General features: G+C 33.1%; 1 protein-coding gene across 1 annotated transcript; it reads right to left on the reverse strand.

The window, feature by feature from the left end:
• Positions 1–6,546: 6,546 nt before the first annotated feature.
• Positions 6,547–17,099, reverse strand: LOC132730368 (uncharacterized; the record flags this gene model as incomplete). Its single annotated transcript, XM_060716275.1, has 5 exons — positions 16,658–17,099; positions 15,945–15,981; positions 13,784–13,891; positions 12,646–12,712; positions 6,547–6,744 (listed from the first exon to the last, which is right to left on the reverse strand). Coding segments are annotated over exons 1-5 (788 nt in total), but the record flags the coding sequence as incomplete, so codon positions are not given.
• Between the last annotated feature and the right edge of the window lie 2,826 nt (positions 17,100–19,925).

Consider the following 19,925-nt stretch of genomic DNA (forward strand, 5'->3'; position numbering starts at 1 on the left):
CTGTCATATTAAAGACATGTTTTCAGTAATTTTTGAGTGCATTTAGCTCGCTCCTTCTTCTAGGCTGATGTAAGCAAGTGGGTTTCAATCAATAACTTTATAAACGTATAAGTTAACCCTTTCAATATCACTGCGATATGGCCTGTCTGGGTAAGTGACAATTTGGCATCATTGTCAATGATAAGCTCCACTTTATTTATGTTTTTGTCACTAACTATTGAGCTTTTTCTACCAGCCTTCAATTGACATTTCTATTTTTGAAAGTATGCATCTACGTCAAAACAGTTATCTTATACATGTATATTTCATTACTGATATCATTATACATTTGTATTAAACATTTATAGCAGATTTTCTTTATGTAATCCCGTATTTCAGCCTTTTTATCTGAGCGTTTACCAGCGATATTTTACATTAAGTTACTCGTGTTAGATGTGTTTTATGTGAATAAAAATCCTAATCTGTTGACTACACACCTGATTTTGGTATCATTCGTCAGCAGACCCTCTGACGCATAGCATAGTTGACACAAACAACGAATAAGAATAAGCTAAATAAGAAACTATACTTTATATTGCATTTCATTTTACCCACTCCTCCTATTTGTTAGGAAAAAGCAACATGTTAAACAGTTTTGAATATCATGGTTATTGTTCTTGTTAAACTGTTACTTCTAACACGTTGATTCCCAGCGCCTTAAGTTCTATAACTTACTAATAAAACAATTATCTTTATCTATGGAAATAATTATGGTATGATTCATTAATTTCAGATATAGACTTATTCGGCTCTGCTGCAATGGATGGACAAAATATATCGGAAATGACAGAAGCAAACACTTCATACATAACGACAAATGGTAGCCAGACGCAAAACCTGCAATTTGAAAAAGCATTTGGCGTTATTTCCTTCAGTTTGGGTACTGTTATCATTATCATAAACAGTTTCTCTCTTTTATGTTTGATCAGATATAAAAGACTTGTATCTAGTGACGGGTTCTGGCAACAACTTCTCTTTCTGTGCCTTACTGACATTTTATCTGGAATTGGCACGTCTATATTTTACATGCCTCATTACTTTCGTACATGCACTCGTCTGTATATTATTCCTTTTGCATTACGGGTATCGTTATATTCCCTATATCAACAACATTATCATTGGGGAATTGTTGCTCAATAAGTGTACAGAGATATATTGGCATCAGAAAAATTGCAAAACAGAAAATCACGTGGAATAAACGAAAGACAGTTTGCATGATTTCACTCAACATTCTACTAAGCGTCGTTACGCTTTTGGCGTCCGCCTGTGTGGTCGTAATTCAATTTGGGTTCAATTACGAAGAATTTTGCGACAAGATCAACAGAAGCGGCCAAAATGAATATAAATCTCAATTCGTGCCCGGAATAGTTGTGATCTGTATTCTGTTCTTGTTATGCATAAATGTTTTAACTTTCCTGAGTATTTTTGAAATAGCCAAAGCGAAAAAAGAACAATCATCTTTACCTGGGGTGTCCGAAGCTACTTTAAAATTACATTTAAGACAGGTGCAAGAATTTCATTATGCTACAAAGACATTTATATACATAGTTTTAGCTTTGAATATCACATTTTTACCATCTTTGATTTTTATCCCACTCGATATAAAGTATAATATAAATGTAACAGCAGAAACTACTGAAATATTTTCAAGATTTTGCACTTTTAATTCATTGCTTAACCCTTTTCTGTATTTTTCACGGATGATAAACTTTCGAAGGGCGGTATGGAACGATATTAAGAAGCTATTTGGACATTCGTTTTGATACAACATTATCATCAGGAGGTATTTGAACATTTTAACACTCTGTGCTATACAGAGGAGGCTTCGTTTGTGTTTGTTCTGGCTTCCATAACTTTTTATGTCGCTTTTATTTTGACGTTGAGACAGTAAAGTTTGGTCAACCATATTTGCAAAGGCTACCAGAATTTTATAGTATGTGTGCAGTACATAAAAACCTATTAAAATCACCCTTAATAATCAAATTTGGGTCAAATAAAAAATACCTTTGATAAATCAGTTTTTTTATCAATTCATGTTTATTTTTTCTTAAATGAAACTTCAATTACATCCTGTACTCAACTATTTAATAGGGAAATATGTGGAGATTTTTTACCAATATGGAGTCTGCTTTCAAATGAAATCTCGCGGGACTTTAACTTTTGGGAATTCTAGCATCTATTTTAGTAACGAACAATACACTGTTTTAGTACTGTATAATTTTAAATAAAATAAATTCATGAATCATCACTCAAAACAGCATGAATCCAACATGTTTTTGGTACAACGTCTGTATTTGAATAAATACACCGTTATTCATAATTGCAAAGCCATGTGTTTTCCTGTATAAGTTTACAGGGCACCGAGATGCAACGACTGCGTTTAGATTTTTTACTATAACATTTTGATACATGATGTTCATTTTTTATGACAGCCACACTTTATCCTTGCATATCGTTGCTATTTCCTTAAAAATACCCTTAAAATAAAATTTAAAAAAAAATAAGTTGCCTCGACTGGGATTTGAACTCCAGACCTCTCACACCTTAAACTAGCACTACAAGGAAGTATTATGAAGAAAGCTTGAATATAATCACATAATTCTAAATTAAGAATTTCCATTTCGAGTTTGTAATCCTTATTTAATTTCGAGGTATTTTGTTCACGATAAACCTGTTGTTTAACACTGATGTAAATAATTTAGCGAAAATCTCGCCAAAACAGTCCGACATGTATATATTCCACTTTTCGACAGTCATATTTATTTGTGTACTACGCTCTGAATATTCGGTATCGACATCGCTAAAAATAGCATTTTCATTGATTAAAATGATATTCATCCGCGTATTTTGTGATTGTGCATTTGTTGACAATTCTATAAGCCAACGCTACTATGCGTTGTTATTTGTTGGATACTTGTAACAAAATAAAATTATTTCTTTCTTTTACATAGCTAGTTTTAAGCTGTTTTGAGAACTACTTGTTGTTAGGTTTGTCGTTAAATTCTGTGCCAGAGATTGAATGTCGGCATTGAATTTCCTAATCTGCGATGAGAAAATACAAAAATGGCACAGGTCATGCAAAGGTATCCGAACCTAAATTCTAGCAAGTCACGTGATGATTAGGGCAGCAATGGCGGCGAATTTTATAAAATGTAAACGCACTGATAAACTTTGAGGCATTATTTCATCAATCTAGCCTTCTTTGTTAAAAAATATAGATAGAAGAGTACAACATAATTATATCTAACTACCTGTATTGAAATAGCTTTTGTCCAGATAATGCAAATTTATTGAATTACAGCATGACACAAGAAAAGCATTGATGCAAAGCATCAAAGGGCGTCCAAGCAAGAAATGCAGCATAGGAAGATGAACATATGATGACAAGATATTCTCATAAACTTTTCAATGGTTACTTGGTTTTTACCAAAATTGTATATCACTTATGAATGAGCGGACGAAAGAAATTGTTCATCATGAACTTTGATAGACATGCTAGAGATTAGAATATTACTTGTTTTTTCCACAGGACTTTGAAATTTTATCAATATTAACGATAATATCCTAACTATACAGGTCAATGATATTCAAAATATACTCCACATATGGTATAAGTTTATTTGTACTATATAGGGGCTTTTTTTATATTATCATTAATATTGGTGATTTGATAGAATTTAGAGTTCATGTGGTATTTTCTTTAGATCAAACAAAACCAATAGTCCTTCTACATTTTGGAAATAATAAAATACATATATAGTATAATATTATAATTGTTATTTTTTATGGTCATAAATGTTATATCGTGATTATTAATATCAACGGATATATACAATAATTTATAATCCATTTGTGTAACGCATGATCAACACCACACTTGTGTATTGTCCTTCATTATGTTATCGCTATTAGCGAAGGTATCTGTATCTTAAGGTATCTGTTCACACTTGGTAAAAATATGACACTGGTTACATTACCATGTTGATCATGTTAATTGTTTTATTATACAATAATTGTAATATCTATTTTAATATTTTTTTTCATATTTTATGAATATTGTTTTCTTTTTCTTTTTTGTATTTTATGTGCTATTTTAATACTGGGGTTTTACGTTTACTACTTTTCTATTAACGTTGTAAAATAAATTTTAAAAGTCAAAATTTAACTAGAAAGTGTCAGTAAATTTTTGTTATTCTTTAAATATATTATATTGTTTATTCCTAAACCATGTACAGGTACATTTGTATTTTTCATAAAATCTCATTTGTAACTTAGAATAATTCCTCAGCATCTTTACTAAACACGAATAACAAATTAAATAAAATGTTTCAAAGTTGATGGTGACATATAAATACCATAAAAATGTCCCTTTTACTCAATAATTGTACATATGTATTGTTTTTATCTCATATAAATAAAATGAACATGCTATTGTTGTTGTTGGCTTTTTTTCGAATTGTATGTTTATGTATAATAATAAAAAATAAATTTGAGAGTTGATCTCTGTTTACTTATTATTGTAACCAAACTAAGTGACAAACATTCATTTTGGGAAAAAACTTATTTATCTGTAACGATATCAAACATTTACTCCAAAACCGGGAGAGACCGGACAATAAACGTGTGATACTATTCGCCGGTCTCTAGTAAATTCCGGTCAAAATAGACCGGAAAGACCGGGAATTACCGATAGGAGACCGGCGAATAGTACATCCCTCTATAAAAAAGATTTTAGGACTTTCACAATGTAAAGGTCATCTTTCTATTTACAGCTTTCGGATAGATGTAATATAATAACATACCATAATAACCCACTGTGTACTACAAAAGAATTAATAAAAAAAATCCCAGAGTGCAATTAGTTGACAGAAAAGATTATTTTATTTGAAAATGTTTGCATTGCGAAATTCTCCAGTTCGCTATTCATTGTACATATCGCGACATTTCTTTATGTTTATAATCAAACACCCTCATACCAATCGGAATGATCGGCTATTATGACCGACTCAAAGCCCGAGAAGTTGCAATTGTCCTTTCTCATTCCATAAGGGGCGTCGCGCTTCGGCGCGGACGCCAATAAATATGTCACAGTGCTTGTTGACTTTCGATACGGGATTGGCTTCAGAGAACAGGTCTAGCAATGCTATAAAACCATTTCGCTGAAGTCTCTGTTTGTATGTAGCGTTTTTAACAAGTAAATGGAAAAATAGTAAATACTACGTGATTAGGAAAACGTCTGAGCTAAAGCAAAAAAAACTGACAAATAGTATATTTCCTTCCAAAAGAAAGAATCGCCTATTTTCATCCGAAAGAAAATTACTTTTATACATGTGGTATATTTCTATATGATAGGGTTAAAGGTAAACATCATGTACAGTGTAACAACTTCTAAAATTCTGTAATAAACTTTTTGAATTCCGAAAACATTTCAGGGTCCCGAAACTTCTCCTTCCCTTTTTATGTAATTAATACCTCTGAATTACGGAAGTTCTAAATTCTGAATTCCGAACGATTTCCTGGTATATTTTGGGCTATATCAATTTAAAAATTTACTTCCACAATCCGGGTAATTGAAAAAAAGTGTGAAGGAATATTATACTTGACATTGTAAAAATTTTAATTATAATGTGAGTGATTTTTTCATAGTTATATATTTTGTTAATTTAAACGAGAACCCTTGGGACCTGTTTTGCAATGTATCATTATGCTTACAGCTTGATATAAACAGGATTATCAAAAAAAAAAGAACATTTTGAGAGTACGTCGCACTTATTCGGTTTAAATGTTGCGCAAATAATTATTTTGCTTAAACATGTTAATATTACAAGTTATTGTTGATGAAGTGATCTATAGGAATTTCAGTAAACAAAAACAAACATTTGAAATATGTTTTTTAAAAATTGCAATTGAAATAATTGAATTATTTAACATAAAGTTTAACTGTAATTAAGTGAAGGTTGTGTATTTTTGAATGTGCAATGTGTACGAATAAATAAATGGCTGTCCAAAAAATTAAACTCTGCTAAATAAAGAATAACACCATACAAGTCATAATGCATGTTTCAACCAATTAGTTAAAAAATTCAGGTAAAGAAAATGTTGGTTTACATCCAGTTACTACAACATCAGTAAAAAGTTTCATTACTATATATTCTATCCTTTAAATGAATATTAAAATTGGATAGACCCCAAATGTATTTTCCTCTAGAATTCAGAATTAACTGATTTGCATTTCGAAACTTTGACATATATGCTGTCGTTTCTATTAAGATGTAAGAAGTCCTGTTACATGTACACTAGATATTACATCAGTAGCATTCTTGCTAAATTTTTTCGAGTTTATATAAGAGAGTTTTGTTCATAGTTTTGTACTTTTCTACCAAAGTCGTAACGCAAAAAACCGTCTTTTATATGTATTACATTTAGCTCCTTCACCTTCTCCGGATATGTTGAAATGAACAGACGCATAGACAAAGTATGTCTGACCTTCAGGAATTCTTATCATACCTTTGTTTATCGGTGAATGAATGTTTCTCGTGTTTGTCCCAGTGTATTTTCACGTCTAATTCTAACACCAAAAACCTAATTGCAACACTGAAGAAAAAAAACATGTGTAGCCTGAACTGGGATTTGAAATCCGGACCTCTCGCTTCTAAAGAAGCGAGTGTGTAACCCCTCGACCACGGGGAGTTATGAGATATCAGCCTGAAGAATACAATATCATTCTTAATAAGAGTTTGTAACCCTTATTAATTTCGATGTATTTTGTTCACGGTAACACTGAAGTAAATAATCAAGGAGCTGAATATAAGCATGCATATCTATAAGAATAACACAATATTAGAAATATTCGACCAATCGGGAACTATTTTTTCGTTACGAAAATTAATTCGCCAGTCATTTGACAATCTTTACGCAGTGATCTCCACTTAATTTTTCGGCGTTAATGTAAATATGAAGGGAAGTAACCGCTTCAAAATAGTGGACTACTTTCGGCATTTGCAATTAACAGCACCAGGGTCTGCAATTTCTCTACCATTATTTGTTTGGTCTGACGACCAAAACAAATAAAAATGAAACATGCTATTGTTGTTGTTTTTTTCTTCGAATTGTATGTTTATGTATAATAATAATAAATTAATTTGAGAGTTGATCTGTGTTTATTAATTATTGTAACCAAACTAAGTGATTAACATTCATTTTGGGAAAAAAACTTATTTATCTGTAACGATATCAAACATTTACTCCCAAACCGTGAGAGACCGGAAATAAACGTGTGATACTATTCGCCGGTCTCTAGTAAATTCCGGTCAAAATAGACCGGGAGAGGCCAGGAATTACCGATAGGAGACCGGCGAATAGTACATCCCTCTATAAAAAGATTTTCGGACCTCCACAATGTTAAGGTCATCTTTCTATTTACAGCTTTCGGATAGATGTACAACAATAACATACCATAATAACGCACTGAGTACTACAAAAGAATTAATACAAAAAAACAAAGAGCGCAATTAGTTAACGGAAAAAGATTATTTTATTTGAAAATGCAAGGCCGTCGTCGATGGTCCGGCCAATGTTTTGGCCAAAAATGAATTTAAAAAAAAAAACACGCATAGCTGATTAGCAATTTGGCACATAACTGACCCCTTATGCAATGCGCGGTAATATACAAACATGACGCGAAGAAACAACTGGACACACTAAATTGACCAGATATATGTAGGGGTCATACGAAGTCAAGTTCGAGTAGTTTTTCGGTGTAGTGCTCGCACACGACATCCTAGCATTGACGGACACCCTAAGCAAATCTCCTCAACAAGTTTCATTGTCAGCATCCGAGGGCCAGCGGCTAGCGCAGCGGACTTTAGATAGTTTGATAGACATGAGATCAGACGACAGTTTTGATTCTTTATGGATTAAACTTCAAAGTGAGAGTGATCGCGTCGGTGTCGGTGTCAATCTTGCCACCGCCAGTGTTAAAGAGAGATTTGACCAACCGGGATATCACGTACTTCAAACGTACGTGGAGAATTTACTTATAAAGGCCGCACAACCTTTGAAGACCAAGCCTACTAGAGAACTTGGTTCTGTGGTAACGATATTAACCGAGACATCTTAGATGCGCAGCTTCAGCTGTTACGTTCATATTTTGACAAATCAGAAAATAGTACTGTTACTCTACCTGACGTTTTGAAATTTGCGTCAGAACAGTCGGTGCTAGAACGAGCACTGTTCTCTGAGGTCGTTGTGTTGTTAAGGATTTTGCTAGTTATGCCTGCTACTAATGCTACCAGTGAAATGACATTCTCGCCGTTCAGAAGAATTAAGACATACCTGAGATCGACAATGTCTCAAGTACGTTTGAATAATCTAATGGTGTTAACTGGACAGATCCATTCAACTTACGTGTAATTGCCGATGAGTTCATTACTACCAGAGAACTACGTGTTTCTGGAAAATTTACATAAAATGAGACTCTGTGTTGTGTAAGATTATTGTTAACAAAACACAAGTTACTGCTGAACAAGAAGTGGTTATTGTTGACTCGTTATGTACTATTCCTCCATCATGTCATCGATTGTTATTAAAGGGAAAGACAAGGTTAGAATAAAAACTTGATTTCAGAAAAAGAATACTATAAATAATAAATCTGCAAAGTTTTCTGTCGCCAAATAAGAATATTAAACGAATGACAAACAAAATTTAAATCGCTAAATCACCGATTTCTACAAATCAGTAGGCGCGGCCATGTTTGTGTATTGGCCGTAAAAAACAGGTGCGCGTGATGTCATTTCCCCCACATCTTAAGATTTATGATAAATCTAGTTGAATCGTTGCGAAATAATAATATAATAAAGTATTGACCAGACAATTTAATTTTCACAGGAGGTGTAGGGGAGATTTTTTATGGTTCAAAATACGTAACAATATCAAAAAAAAATAAAGAAATAAAGAAATAAATAAAAAATCAAAGTCTACCGGTCGCAGCACTTCAGGCCAGTGATGCCCGTTACTCCAAACAATGCTATGTTCATTAAAGTCTCATCTTAATGTAATTAAACAATATTTCACAGATTTAATAAATACGCATGTTATAATTTAACAAAGTTTCACAATCAAATAATGCAATTAAATAAACAAACGCACCAACGAATAATTGGCTGTTATTTATTGAACAGCGATAATTATCATTATTATAAAAATCCTACTAAAACGTGTTCTTAATAGTACATGTAATTAAATGTTTTCAGTTTGATTCTGTCTTTTAAATTAAAAGTTGTGAACATATGTTATAATTGATGTACACATTTCAAAAATATAAGCAACTCTTTTGAAAAGTAAATTGTTAACATGTCTGTCAACGTATGATGCTGCGCATCGTAATCGTAGCCTAATATTAACTGCAGGCAAAACATTTTTATTGGATGCTCAATCTAATTTGCATAATTTATTCACACAATTGCTGGTTCTTACTACTTATGTCTAATATACTGTGCATTGTCCATTTTAATTGTTCCTAATTTACACCAAATGTTCCTGTCACACTGTGTACTGACGGTTTTTATTGCTCCTTGTATGCCTCTGTGCCGACAGACCTTTTGATCATGCATGTTGCCCTGATTGGTTAATCACCCTTGTCAAATATTCTAATGACGAAATAGACATCTTTTTTGTTACGCTTCATCAGTGAACTGAATGACCTTAGGGGGAATTAAGTTCCACACCTCTCAAATTATACTGTAAATTACAGCATTTCATAAAATAGCAACACATTTTTTTTCAGTTACCAATAATCATTTTAAATATTAAGTAGATTCATGTTTTTTTTATTGGATTAAATTTACGGTAGTAGAAATGCGTATCTGTGTTGGAAAGGGATTGAGTAAGTAGATAACGTGGAAAAAAGCTATAGGGAACTGAATAAACCCGAGAATATGCGTAATTACAGGGGAATGGGCAACCTGTTGCTGTTGGTACCAGTTTTGACTAGGTGCCTAAGAAACCTAACTGACAGTTTTGTTAGCATACGATATTAGTCTGGCTGCCGATTTTCTGTGCCATTCTCATTTTTAGCGTCAATGGCGGAAAATCACGTCCTCGACAGATCTCTGCATATTGGATTTAGTTGATATTTTACGCTGAAAAAAAGATTCATACCGGCGATGTACCCTATTCGGACAGCTTGTCTAGCGAAAATTAAGTACAAAATAAAAAGATATATCGTCAATTGAAGAAGTTTCTCATAGTACCCAAATTAAATTGATGGTTTATCTTTGAAAATTAAGCAGTCATTGCTTGAATCATGTGGTGGGATCATCAGCAAGCTTGAAAATCGGACAAATGATAATTAATGTCGAGGCGTCTTCAATTAATTAATTAAAGCAATTCAGTTCCATATGATGTTTTCATAAATAAAATATAATGTACGCAATAAGATTAATGAGTTCTTTATCAAGATATATTTTAGCTGTACCAGCGTGTACACCTATACCGGAAGTGGGTGTAACACGTCACAATCGCGGTCTCGTCTGTCTCGCGAGAATGACAGAACGCCAAAATGGCGGCGCCCATGAACTTATTTCTCAAGTAAAAAAATAGTGTCTTCAAACACGAATTTCTCACTTATAGGGTTGATGTCAACAGAAAAACTGTCATGGTACCTCTTTTTAAATGATGAATATTTATATTAGACAGACATCAATCCATCCATTCCTATTCCTTTAAGCTTATACCATTGTGTGATTTATGCTAAACAATAAGCCACGTACTTTTTTGTTTATTTATAATCATCAGATAATAATGCATCTAAAGAATTATAATAACATCAGTTATTGTTTATTTTTCATTTGCCAAATATCAATTGCATATGTACAACTGTCCGTCCGTCATGCGAACCTTAAATTTCACCCTTAAAACTTACGACGCACTTAAATCTGTAAAAAAAAATCGTTGACATATTACTATAAAATGTACTAGCGGCAAGCTGTAAACTGTGCAAGATATACGGGAAAATGCCCCTGAGAGCATCCTAGAATAAAAAAATTTCCGGGGGAGCATGACCCCGTACTCCCCTAGGTTCTACCTAAAACCAATCAAATTGGCCGCACCAATCACAAAATCGTGACGAAATTCTCCAGTTCACTATTCATTGTACATACGCATCGCGACAATTTTTTTATAATCAAACACCCTCATACCAATCGGAATGATCGGCTATTATGGCCGACTTAAAGGCCCGAGAAGTTGCAATTGTCCTTTCATAAAATCTGATTGTTGTCGCGCTTCGACGCCAATAAATATGTCACAGTTCTTGTTCAGAGAACAAAACTAAAACCTTTTCGCTGAAGTCGATGTTTGTATGCAGCGTTTGCAATGAGTAAATGGAAAATAGTAAATACTAGGTGATAAGGAAGACGTCTGAGTTAAAGCAAAAAACATGACAGATAGTATATTTCCTTCCAAAAGAAAGAAACGCCTATTTTCATCGGTATATTTCTATATGATAGGGTTAAAGGTAAACATCATAACAACTTCTAAAATTTGAAAACTTTTAAATTCCGAAAACATTTCAGGGTCCCGAAACTTCTCCTTCCCTAATTATGTAATTAATACCTCTGAATTACAGAAGTTCTAAAATGTGAATTCTGAACGATTTTCTGGTATATTTTGGGCTATATCAATTCAAATTTACTTCCACAATCTGGTAATTGAAAAAGTGTGAAGGAATATTATACTTGGCATTGTAATTTTTTTTTTTCATAGTTATATATTTTGTTAATTTAAACGAAAACCCTTGGACCTGTTTTGTAATGTATCATTATGCTTACAGCTTGATGTAAACAGGATTATTCAAAAACAAAAGAACATTTTGAGAGTAAGTCGCACTATTCGATTTAAATGTTGCGCAAATAATATTTTGCTTAAACATGTTAATATTACAAGTTATTGTTGATGAAGTGATCTATAGGAATTTCAGTAAACAAAAACAAACATTTGAAATATGTTTTTAAGAATTGCAATTGAAATAATTGAATTATTTAACATAAATTAACTGTAATTAAGTGAAGGTTGTGTATTTTTGATGTGCAATGTGTACGAATAAATAAATGGCTGTCCAAAAATTAAACTCTGCTAATAGAGAATAAATATACAAGTCATAATGCATGTTTCAACCAATTAGTTAAAAAATTCAGGTAAAGAAAAAGTTGGTTTACATCCAGTTACTACAACATCAGTAAAAAGTTTCATTACGTAATATTCTATCCTTTAATGAATATTAAATTGGATAGACCCCAAATGTATTTCCTCTAGAATTCAGAATTAACTGATTTGCATTCGAAACTTTGACATATATGCTGTCGTTTCTATTAAGATGAAGAAGTCCTGTTACATGTACACTAGATATTACATCAGTAGCATTCTTGCTAAATTTTTTCGAGTTATATAAGAGAGTTTGTTCATAGTTTTGTACTTTTCTACAAAGTCGTAACGCAAAAAACCGTCTTTTATATGTATTACATTTAGCTCCTTCACCTTCTCCGGATATGTTGAAATGAACAGACGCATAGACAAAGTATGTCTGACCTTCAGGAATTCTTATCATACCTTTGTTTATCGGTGAATGAATGTTTCTCGTGTTTGTCCCAGTGTATTTTCACGTCTAAACCAGATTCTGTAACGTAAGTGTTATAACGTTATTCATATATTAAATTCTATTATAGCATAAAATCGGCTATTTTTCCCTCTTTTGCCCATGTTATAACGGGACCAAAACCATGCGTTAACATAGTCACGCGCTCTTATAGCCCGGTTTTACCTATGCGCAATAATTATAGGGCCAAGTGAACAAACAAAAAGTGACGATTTGGCCTGTTGGCCAAAGTGTTATATTGAAATTATTGATTCGAAGGCCTCAGTCGCATAACGGCGAGCAGCATTCAAGTAACTATGCCGGATATACGGCGTATAGACATCACCGTTTATCTTGGTTTTCGCCCTTCTTAAGAAACGGACAGTTGTCAATGTAAACAAATAAATGTCATTCAGTTTAACCCTCAAATTAACTTACAGAACAAGATAACACAAAATGAATATGACAAAATGTTGTTTTATTGATGTTAATATTGATAAATGTTATTTATATTTCTTTGAGAGAATAAAGTTTAGTGCCTAATATTCTTTTATAAACATGTGAGCTTGGAAAAAAACGACTATGATGTCACTGATCTTTTTTCCACCGTCAATCTGAAATCATTCTAAAAATTTCTGAGTGTCATGTTTCATCTTGGACATTCATTTAAGGTTGTCTTTTTTCTTGAGTTAATAAATCTTCAATGATAAGCTTTGTTTAATCAATTAAAATTCGAATTTTCGAACGGTCTGAGCATTTGAATTTCCCAAGTAGTTGGCCGCGGAAAAAAACGCATACGTAAAACATGAAGAATTGGATAAATACCGTCCAAGCACAAGGATTTAATGTATGTGTTTTGAATAAAATATACATCATGAATTTTTTTTAAAAATTTATGTTATGATAGCGTCAACGCACGTTTATTTCGTGTTATAAAGTCTGCAGAGTCCCATGGAACTCACCAACCATTCCTCGGGACTCTGCAGACGTTATAACACAAAAAAACGTGCGTTAACCCTATAAAGATGATCTATTCCGTCAAAGACTGTAAACTCATATAATTTTCATGATGATAATGCAGTTAAAATAAGAACTCTGATATTGTTGTATTACCTTTATATGTTTGATGATGGGATATTCCAGAAAAGTACACAGTAAGGTCACCGGATGCCCGCTGTAAACTTTGGTTTCCACACGAGAGGTACCTTTCACTGTCCAAACCTTGACATATTTATAAAATAAAGTTGTAACATATGGTTTCAATGATACAAAAGTTCGCAAAGGAAGGACAGATACATTAATAAATATCGGTTAACAAGACGCATGGGCATTTATTATTATACTTTTATTTCATTTTCAGAAAAACGTTATTGCCATAAATAGTATTTATCTTTGACAATAACTTATAAAAATATAGATTTATACTTAAATACTTTCAATAACCCGTTTCTATTATTGAAACGTGTTTTTAAAATGGTTTACGCTCATAGCCCTCAATAGAACCAGTAATTGATATATGTGTCCCGGTATAGTAATTATTCTCATATATTCATATATAAGAATGAAGTGTGAAGATAGCCGGATTACCCACTCGGTAAAGCTGCGGGACGGTAAAATATATATCAAGTTTAACAATGTTCTATGTTACAAATAAAACATTGTCTGAACCATCATTTTTGGTGTCACTCGTTATTCGTCAGATTTATTTTCTGGGCGTATTTCAATGATCGATCATATACTTCTCGTAATATTTTCGTTTATTTTCATGGTGCAGTTGATTTGTTCTTAGAACAGCTTGAATATTTCTCAAATTTCAGTCATGTGGAAACGTAAGCAGACGTCATTTACGACATTTTGACCAAATGTAACATGATTCAGGGTAGCGCTTACATATCCTAACAAATAGGTAAACCTTTTTTGACAAAGGTATCATACGCATTGGACTACCCTGTGCGGTGGAGTCAATTCACTTTATTCTTTAAAATACAGAGGAGTAGTACGAGGGTTGATCCAAAAATTCGTGGACAATGTGTGTATCTCCATAAGGTGACGTCCTACCGAGGTAAACTCTTTGGACATAATTTATCAATGCTTTTTTAATAAATTGACCAAATTTTAAAACGCCAATTGCATTTTTTATCTATATATGACAACATCAAAACATAAAGTATCAAAATCGCGGCGCAGCTTACTTTTTCTCTGTGATCTAAACGTTTTCATCTCATTTAAACACATTTAAAACCTGTACAAACAAAGAAATTGCGGGAAACGTTATAATAACGGTGTTTTGATGTGTATGACATCGTTCTGTCAGTATCAGAAGACATTTTGAAGTTGCGGTTATTTTACGCTCGTGCTTTAAAGAACAGGTGCTAAAAACAGCTTTATCAAAAATGGACGTCACGGATCCAGCAAAACTTCGGACAGTTATACAGTTCTGTGTAAATCTTGGAAAGACGCCTGGCGAGACAAAAACAATGATCGAAAGTGTGACAAATAAACCTTCAGTGTGTCGTTCTCTAGTTTATAAGTGGCATCGCCAATTTTCCCATATTCGCCTGATCTTTCCCCGTGTGACTTCGCCTTGTTTCCCAGGTTAAAGAAAGAGTTGAGAGGGAGACGTTTTGACAATCTGGACGAGTTGAGAGGAGTCACCCAATGCATACTGTCATCATTCAGCTAGGAATTGTATGCGAGTACATTTAGAGACTGGGTCCGCCGCCATGAAAAATGTGTGCGGGTTAAAGGGGAATACTTTGAAAAGTTATAAAGCAAAACGGTAACGTAGATTACTTCCTATGATATCATAACGTCGTTTGTGACGTCGTGAGCTGCGCCGCGTTTTGTCATGTCTATGTATATAAACTGGTGCAGAATCGTTACTCCTTGTACAATCTTTACAATATTTTGAGAATTTGCCGACATATGCTCACTTAATAAGATATTAGAAATTCATGTGATTTGCTTTATTACTTTCTGTTTTATGCAGGGTGTCCACAAATTTTTGGATCACCCCTCGTATAACACGGTATACAACTATTCACTCACAAGGAATAAAATTTTAGCCCAGTCATTTGAGCTTCAAAACGCTAATCCAAGATTCTAATCAGGCGTTACCCTGTGACTTTTAAATAAAAATGGACATTAAGAAATGTTATGAAGCGTTGAACGTCTCTGGACAGCATAGTAAAATAGATTGCATTGACATACTGTATCCAGTTAGCAACTTGTGTAAACTATATTTGCTGCATGGAACCTTGAATATTTTACGTACCTTTTGACTGCCGAAGTCTCAGCTGCCTTTCAACAATCTATGTGAGATAATTAGATAACTCATAATAATATGCATATCTATAAAAGACAATTAACTAACTAAGTTTGTGGTATATGAGGAAACGATATAATCTCTTTTAGTTCAAAAGACGATTTCGTTTTCAAACAAAACAAATCAAATTATTGCGTTATTTAAGTACGTTTTTGATTGGTGACGTTTATAAAATGTTTAGGTACTTCGGCCGGTATTCTCGTTTAAAAAATATGTGGAAATTATGTTAATGGCCAATAAAATGTACGAGCTCTTAATTGTTCATTGAATATTATCTTTATGCTACAAAATGAAAGTCATCTGTAACACTGAAAACCAAATACGGCCAGTATTTGACCATAATTAACAATTACATGTGTCTAACGTTTTAAATGAACACAGAAGCACGTCTCAAATCATAACACATAACACATAATATGCGACATGTATTCTTCATAATATGGTATAAATATTTTTGCACAGGTGTTTTTGTGGAAATAAATTACTTTCTAGCCAAATATTTCTGCAATAATACTGGCATTATTTTCGGTTTTAAAACCCTATAAAGAAAGGGGTGTTGACATTGCAAGATATTGTTTAGCAGAAACACATTTCGTATAAACTCAAAAGAGTTCTGCCTGGCGAATAAACTGTTGAATATTTACTGATCAAAGTCTACTGACCTTTTGTACAAAAAAAGTTAAATTTCTTTCACTACAAATATAATTTTGTCTGTTGTCAAGGGAAACTTTCATTCCACCTTTCTTCGCTTCAAAAGTGTCGAAATCGTCATCTGGACTTAATGAAAGATCTTCACAATAGACAGATAATGTATTCATAGTCATATCTGACAGAAGTGGCAAGGTGTTGTTGTTTTCCTGCATAAGAATATATCCAATTATAGACACCAGAACTCCAAGAATAAGAACCAAAAATAAGAGAATTCCAATCACTATATGTTCACTGTTACATACACCATTACCGTTACCTGTTACATTTAGTTTCGTTTGAACAAAACGTTTTGTGCACAGTATTAAAATGTTTTTCAACATCACTGGCATATTTAAAATTAGGAGACCTTTAAAGCGCTCATAAAATGACTGTAACGTGTGCGAGTTTATCAAGATAAAGCAGAAATGACCTACAAAAGTGCTATGTACATGTAGAATTGATATCTAATCATTCAATTTATACTACATGTACATGTATTTTTATACTATTGTATGTGGAACGACGTAGCAATCTCAGGTAGATAATCATATGATTATGTAGATATTATTGTTTGAAACTTACACGAGTATAAAAGGCTGTATCTGTATTTCGATACTGTTTATCAGTAGTAGGACAAGGTTAAACGTGTTAAATTAATCGCGAATACATTATATGAAGGATAGTCAATGTCGATATAGAGCGTATGCAAAAACATTTCTGGTTGCTATTGCTAGGGGAAACCAAGAGTTACTTAAGAAGTCAATAGTTGCTATACAAAATTAATGGTTACCTTGAAAGTCAGTGGCTGATATGAAACCCAATGGTGGATTCACACGTTGTTATCGACAGTATGTAGAATTTAATTTTTATCTAAAAGGAGATTTATGTAAGGACTATGGTGGCACAGAGGTGACGTGCGTGACGTGGATGCGTGCGTGCGTGTGTGATGGTGCGTGCGTGCGTGTGTGTGTGCGTGCGTGCGTACGTGTGTTTATTTATCTCATGTGCAGGAGGTGCAAAGTCGTGACCATGAATTACTCCGTAGTGCGCACGAGATAATTTAGTCGTGCGCACGTGTTACTCTGTGGTTCGAACGATATTATCAAGTCGTTTGTACGAGATAATAAACCGATAACACTATATGAATACATTTTATATGAATTTTCTCAGTAAAATAGAAATGTGTCATAAGACAATGATGCCCTACTTCGCCAGCCGTCACAGTGTCATATATAAAAGTTATTGATTGACAATGATATTTCATTTAGTGTCATTGTGACCTTTCAGATCCAATGACCTCAACATTATTATATGTCATCTACTAGACTGCGCAATGTCCATACTAGATGATATAAACGATGGCTTAATCCTTCTCAAATTATTCATTAGTGAAGTGCCATGATTACCTTGACCCTCAGACATCAATATAGGTCATCAACTGGCATTGGGCATTGTCCCTACCAAATAAAGTAAATCAGGGCTTACTCCTTCTCAGGATATCGTATGAACAAGGTTAACAAGCCATTTACTAGTACGTACATACTAATCAATCTTTTCACGGGATGGTCCGCACAAACGGTCATTACTTGGTCAAAATTAATTTCTGATTTATGAGCCTTCGATAGTGACCTCCTAATAGACACGCATCGAGTTGAATACATCCAGTAGTTTCAAAGATTACTGTTGTATGTAAAACTTTACCAAGAATTTTCTAAAATATATATATATAGTGTGTAATCTGACTGTTTAATTATTTTGAGCGCACGACGTAATTATCTCGTTAGCACCACATAGTAATTCTAATTATATCGTGCGCACGATTACGTATCTATTGGCGACAACATAATCTCGTGCGCACCACTCAATAATCTCGTCGTTTATATCTTTATTTGAAAAATTGAAAAACAAATAACATCAATCATTGAAACCAATATTAATATTAAAGGTTACGTAATAAATGAAAAATCAACAGTTGTTTTTTTAAAAAAAGCAGCATAACTAATAATAGAAATCGTTAACATCATTTTAACCTATCCTAACCAACTTCTATTAAGGACATTGATGGCGATATAAGTCCCATTCAGCGATATTTTAAGTCATTGTATAATCGAATTTTCAAGTTTCATGAACATTTGTAACCAAAACTATAAAATAAATATACATAAAATTTTAAGCCAAATCAATGCAAATTCATCCAAAAATGTAAATGTTTTCATTTTATATTTTCATGGGTGTCATTATAAAATACTTCCAATAGAGCAGCAAATCTGTAGATATGCTATATAAATCTATATTATGTTACATAAGCGTCGAAAATATATTTTATCAGTCTTTATCTTCAATGTATCAGTGCCCCTATGTGGACAATACACAAAAAGGGAGTGTTTGTGTATTTGAATTTATTTATACTTGCCACCGGTTGTCCATATGGGTGAGTCCTCCAGACGAGTATTAGTCATTTTAGATTTTTAGGATAGTGCAAGATACACATAAAGACAGTTGCTCCAATTCCAGAAGCTTCCTCTGGTACTTGAGCGTGCCAAGTATTTAAGCACTCATACACGGGACCTCGATTTAAGTCTCATCCTAAATTAGAACGATTAATAATTTTAGTTGGCCAGTAGGGAATCGAACCCACAATACCGAGATTACAATTCTCGTGCTATAACCGATTGAGCTATACGGGCTGGCATAATCATGAAGTGCCCTATGGGTTGTTGTTTGTATATCAGGACAATTTTCATCTATTTTGGGAAAACACGCGTAGTTTAAAGTGGGGAAAAGTCAGCTTGAGAAAATTGAGAATTTTTTATGAAGTTAACAGGCTACCTTAAATATGACTTTCAAAGTTTTATTCTTTTTAGTTATCTATAACCTGTCAAAGTAACTGTCAGATATAAGTTAAAACAGAAGTTTAAAGAACCAACATTTATGAATCACAGCCAACACAATATTTTATACGCAGCTAATGTGACTGATGCCATTTCAGAGACAGGTGAAGGCATTAATCAAATATTGATACATTGAAAAGGCAAAGAAGTTACTTTGTTACTTGCTTTTAAAGTTAAACAACATAACATCTCTTTAATTTTGACTAAATATGATAATGTTCAGTTTGTTTATATACTTTCTTGTGAATTCACTAGTGTAATCCGTAGGAATTACAATACGTTATACAGACGTCATTTTATGTTCATTCGTGTTTTGTTATTTAAACGTCAAAAAAGATGCACAAGTGAC

This window comes from Ruditapes philippinarum, unplaced genomic scaffold, assembly GCF_026571515.1.
Source record: "Ruditapes philippinarum isolate M1 unplaced genomic scaffold, ASM2657151v2 ctg2067_1_1_1_1, whole genome shotgun sequence".
Taxonomy (NCBI): domain Eukaryota; kingdom Metazoa; phylum Mollusca; class Bivalvia; order Venerida; family Veneridae; genus Ruditapes; species Ruditapes philippinarum.